This window comes from Gossypium hirsutum, chromosome A03 (genome assembly GCF_007990345.1).
Source record: "Gossypium hirsutum isolate 1008001.06 chromosome A03, Gossypium_hirsutum_v2.1, whole genome shotgun sequence".
In the NCBI taxonomy this organism is placed as follows: domain Eukaryota; kingdom Viridiplantae; phylum Streptophyta; class Magnoliopsida; order Malvales; family Malvaceae; genus Gossypium; species Gossypium hirsutum.
This window is the reverse complement of record NC_053426.1, coordinates 44,052,805-44,057,745: the sequence shown is the minus strand read 5'-3', so window position 1 is coordinate 44,057,745 and position 4,941 is coordinate 44,052,805. Positions and strand designations below refer to the sequence as shown.

At 37.4% G+C, this 4,941-nt stretch overlaps 1 protein-coding gene across 1 annotated transcript; it reads right to left on the bottom strand.

Moving 5' to 3' along the window:
- Nucleotides 1–1,657: 1,657 nt before the first annotated feature.
- Nucleotides 1,658–4,722, bottom strand: LOC107895583 (uncharacterized). Its single transcript, XM_016820842.1, has 4 exons — nucleotides 3,392–4,722; nucleotides 2,736–3,118; nucleotides 1,862–2,216; nucleotides 1,658–1,742 (listed from the first exon to the last, which is right to left on the bottom strand). Exons 1-4 carry the CDS (start codon nucleotides 4,720–4,722, stop codon nucleotides 1,658–1,660), a joined length of 2,154 nt encoding a protein of 717 aa, XP_016676331.1.
- Between the last annotated feature and the right edge of the window lie 219 nt (nucleotides 4,723–4,941).

Below are 4,941 nucleotides of genomic sequence, written 5' to 3'. Positions count from 1 at the left end.
ATCACCATTTCCGACACCACTGAAAATTAGGCCGTTACAACTCTCCCCTCCTTTAAAAATTTCATCCTCGAAATTTGTTACCTGAAAATAGATTTGGATACTGTGATCTCATTGACTCCTCTGTTTCCCAGATTGCCTCCTCCATACCATGTCGATGCCATAATACTTTAACCAATGGTACTCTTTTATCTCGCAATTCTTTAACTTCACGAGCCAAAATCTTCACTGGTTCTTCTGAATAAGTCATATCTGGTTGAAGCAAAATTTCAGTATGGGGAATTATGTGTGAAGGATCTGACCTATACCGCCTTAGCATAGACACATGAAACACATTGTGAATCTTCTCAAGTTCCAGAGGTAAAGCCAAACGATAAGCCACAGACCAACCCTTTCCACAATTTCATATGGCCCTATGAATCTCGGACTTAATTTTCCCTTTTTACCAAATCGTAACACCCTTTTCCATGGTGAAACTTTTAAAAATACTCGATCACCCACTGCATATTCTATGTCTCTTCGTTTTAAATCCGCATATGACTTCTGACGATCTGAAGCAGCTTTTAGACTATCTCAAATAATCCAGACTTTCTTTTCAGTTTCTCGAATCAAATCAACCCCAACTATTTTTGATTCACTCAATTCAGACTAACACAATGGAGTCTTGCATTTTCTACCATAAAGAGCCTCAAATGGTGCCATTTTTATACTAGACTGATAGCTATTGTTGTAAGAAAACTCAGCCAACGGTAAATACCTTTCCCAACTGTCACCAAACTCGAGTATACAACATCTTAACATATCTTCTAAAATTTGAATCACTCGTTCTGACTGTCCATCTATTTGAGGATGAAATGCTATACTAAAATTCAATCTGGTGCCTAAAGCTTCTTGCAATTTATTCCAAAATCTTGAAGTAAACCTCGGATCCCGGTCTGATATGATAGATATTGGAACTCCATGTAGTCTCACAATCTCTGACACATACAATTCTGCTAACTTCTTAAGTGAAAAATCTGTTCTGACTGGAATAAAGTGTGCTGACTTTGTCAATCTATCAACAATCACCCATATCGAATCTTTCTTTCTTGGAGTCACAGGCAATCCTGACACAAAATCCATTGAAATATGCTCCCACTTCCATTCAGGAATCATAATGGGTTGTAATAAACCCGTTGGCACTTGATGATCTGCTTTAACTTGCTGGCAAATCAAACATTTTGCAATAAATTCTGAAATTTCTCTTTTCATACCAGGCCACCAATATGTCTTTTTCAGATCACCATACATTTTTGTACTACCCGGATGAATAGAATACATACTATTATGTGCTTCAGAAAGAATATCATTCTTTAAATCAGAATTATTTGGAACACAAATCCTATTATGATAGCGCAATATACCTTCATCATCAATACTAAATTCTGAATCTAAATTATCCCGAACCATTTGCCGTTTCAGCACCAATTTTGGATCTTCATTCTGCAGCTTCTGGATTTGTTGAAGAAACATTGGTTTTACCTTCAATTCTACTAATACAACACCTTCTTCATTAAGAGCCAAATGAGCATTCATTGCCCGAAGTGCAAACAAAGATGACTTTCGACTCAGTGCATCAGCAACTACATTAGCTTTCCCTGGATGATAGTCAATAACCAAATCATAGTCTTTCAGCAACTCTAACCACCGTCTCTGTCTTAAGTTCAGTTCCTTCTGAGTCATTAAGTATTTCAAACTTTTGTGATCTGTATACATATAACACTTCTCACCATATAAATAGTGTCTCCAAATTTTTAAAGCAAAAACAATTGCAGCTAACTCAAGATCATGTGTAGGGTAATTCTTTTCATGTGGTTTTAATTGCCGTGAAGCATAAGCCACCACCTTTCCCGACTGCATTAACACACAACCCAAACCACTTAAAGATGCATCACTGTATACAACATACGGTATACCTGATTCTGGTTGAGTCAAGACTGGAGCTTCTGTTAACATTTTCTTTAACTGATCAAAGCTCTGCTGACTTTCATCAGACCACACAAACTCAACATTCTTCTGTAATAAATGAGTCATAGGTGAAGCAATCATGGAAAAATTATTTACAAAACGACGATAGTATCCTGCTAATCCCAGAAAACTTCGCACTTCAGTTATATTCTTCAGTGTTTTCCAATTCACCACTGCCGAAACTTTACTTGGATCCACACGAATTCCTTCAGCTGATATAATATGACCCAGAAATCCAACCTCATGAAGCCAAAACTCACATTTACTAAATTTCGCATATAACTGTTTTTCTCTCAAAGTTTGTAGTACAATTCTCAAGTGCTGTGCATGTCCAGATTCTGTCTTTGAATAGACCAATATGTCATCAATAAATACCACCACAAATCTATCCAAATAAGACTGAAAAATTTGATTCATTAAATCCATAAATGCAGCAGGGGCATTCGTTAAACCAAAAGGCATTACCAAAAATTCGTAGTGCCTATACCGAGTTCGAAAAGCAGTCTTTGGCACATCACACTCTTTAACCTTCAGCTGATAATACCCAGATCTAAGGTCTATTTTTGAGAACACTGCAGCACCTTTTAGTTGATCAAACAAATCATCGATACGAGGTAATGGATATTTATTTTTAATTGTTACCTTGTTCAACTGTCTGTAATCAATACACAATCGCAACGAACCATCTTTCTTTTTCACAAATAAGACAGGTGCGCCTCAAGGTGATGTACTCGGTCTGATGAACCCTTTATCCAATAACTCTTGCAACTGTGTCTTCAACTCTTTTAACTCAGCTGGTGTCATTCTATACGGTGTTATTGATATCGGAGTTATACCCGAAATTACATCAATTGTGAATTCAACCTCACAATCTGGGGGTAAACTAGGTAATTCTTCAGGAAACACGTCAGTAAACTCATTAACAACTGACAATTGTTCCATCTTCAATTCAGAACCCCGAGTATCAAGAATATAAGCTAAAAATGCTTCATTACCTTTCCGAATCAATTTTCGAGCTGTAAAGGCTAAAATAATTCTGACATCATTCTTTTTATCCCCAAACTCAACTGAAACTATTTCCCCTGTCTGACATTTTAAATCAATCTGTTTTTCTCTACAATTCACTATGGCATCATGTTCAATCAACCAATCCATTCCAAGAATAACATCAAATTCTCGGAAAGGTAACAACATTAAATCAGCAGAGAATTCACAGCCTTGTATTTTCAGTGGGCAATTCCGACATATTAAATTAACCAACACACTTTGCCCTAGTGGATTAGTGACTTGCAATTCAAGGTCAGTGGACTCAACAGTCATTTTCTTTTCTGACACTAATGCAGTGCAAATATATGAATGTGTAGATTCAGGATCAATTAAAGCATACACAGAATCATCAAAAAGATAGAAATTACCAGCTATCACATCTGGAGCAGAAGCTTCTTCCCTTGCCCGGATAGCATATGTACGTGCAGGTACTCTTGTCTCTGATCGAGCTCCAGTATCTCTTGTTCCAGAATGAACAGTCCCAGCAGCACTACTTTGACCCGAACGTTTACCTTTCTGAGGAGTATTTGCTTGCTTCTCCCCTTGTTCTCTATCTTCTTTTAATAATTGAGGACAGTCCCGAATAAAATGATCAGTTCCACCACATTTATAGCAAGCTCCGGCTCTTCCCCAACACTCACCAATATGAAATCTACCACAATTTTTACATCTAAGTCTCGGAATATTTTGCACACTACTAACACTATCTGCTGGTTTCTTAGTTACTCCGACATCTTGTTGAGTCGTTTTACTTTTATTCGATCGTTCCGGAATTGTAACAGGTCGACTAGAATCATCTCTGAATTTTTTGGCCGAAAAAGTCGAAGTTGGTTTAGAGAAACTTCTTTTATATACCTCTTTACCTCTTTTTTCTCTTTGCATCTTTTTGTTATACACTTCTTCCATCTTTTGAGCTCGATCAGACAGAACCACAAATCCTCGAATCTCTGTACCTCCAATCATCATTCTGATTTCATCATTAAGCCCTTCTTCAAATCTAATGCACATTTCTTCCTCTGTCGGTACAACATCCCGAGCATATCTACTGAGATACACAAATTCTCTTTCATATTCGGCCACTGTTTTATTCCCTTGTCGAAGATCAAGAAATTCTCTCTTCTTCTTATCTAAATATCTCTTTCCCACATACTTCTTCTTAAATTCGTTTTGGAAGAATTCCCAGGTAAGTTTATCTGCAGGTACCACTGCCTCAATGGTTTCCCACCAATTATACGCTTCTTCTTTCAATAGCGACACTGCACATCTCAAATAGTCCTCCGGAGAACACATCATCTGTTTAAAAACTCTCTCTAAACTCTTTAACCAATATTTTGCTTTAACCGGATCATCGTCCGATCTCCCTCGAAATTCTTCAGCTCCAAACTTTCTGAGTTTTTCAATTGGTGTTCTTTTGCTAGATTCATTTGTTAAAGGAGGAGCAACCGGGGTTGTAACTAGTGGTACAGTAGGGGGAGGAGGAGGTTGTTGTGCCTGACTTCTTCCTTGTATTGTTTCATGATACCACTGATTCATTAATCCGTAAATCATATTTTTAAGTTCTTCCTCTCTCATCAAAGAAATCCACACATTACCACTTGTTCCCTGCTCAGAAGTCTGTATTCTACTATTAACTTCCTCTTCCTGACTAGCGCTATCGAGTCTATCAGACATCTTTACAATCTATAACAAAAATTAGTAATTAGATCAGATCATTCACATCACACTATCACAGATTTATATGGCATGTATTTTTAAACACTTTACACATCAAATTTGTTCCGAGAATCGACTAAACCAAAGCTTTGATACCAATAAATGTGACGCCCCCTTTACCCGAGACCGTCGCCGGAGTCGAGCACGAGGCATTACTAAACTTATTTGAGCACTTAA

Coding starts and splice junctions, on each gene's coding strand:
- LOC107895583 (XM_016820842.1), bottom strand. CDS start 4,722: ATGTCTGATAGACTCGATAGCGCTAGTCAGGAAGAGGAAGTTAATAGT. Junction 2,217..2,735: donor TAAAGGGTTCATCAGACCGA/GTACATCACCTT, acceptor ATATTATATCAG/CTGAAGGAATTCGTGTGGAT. Junction 1,743..1,861: donor GTGGTGGCTTATGCTTCACG/GCAATTAAAACC, acceptor ATATGTATACAG/ATCACAAAAGTTTGAAATAC.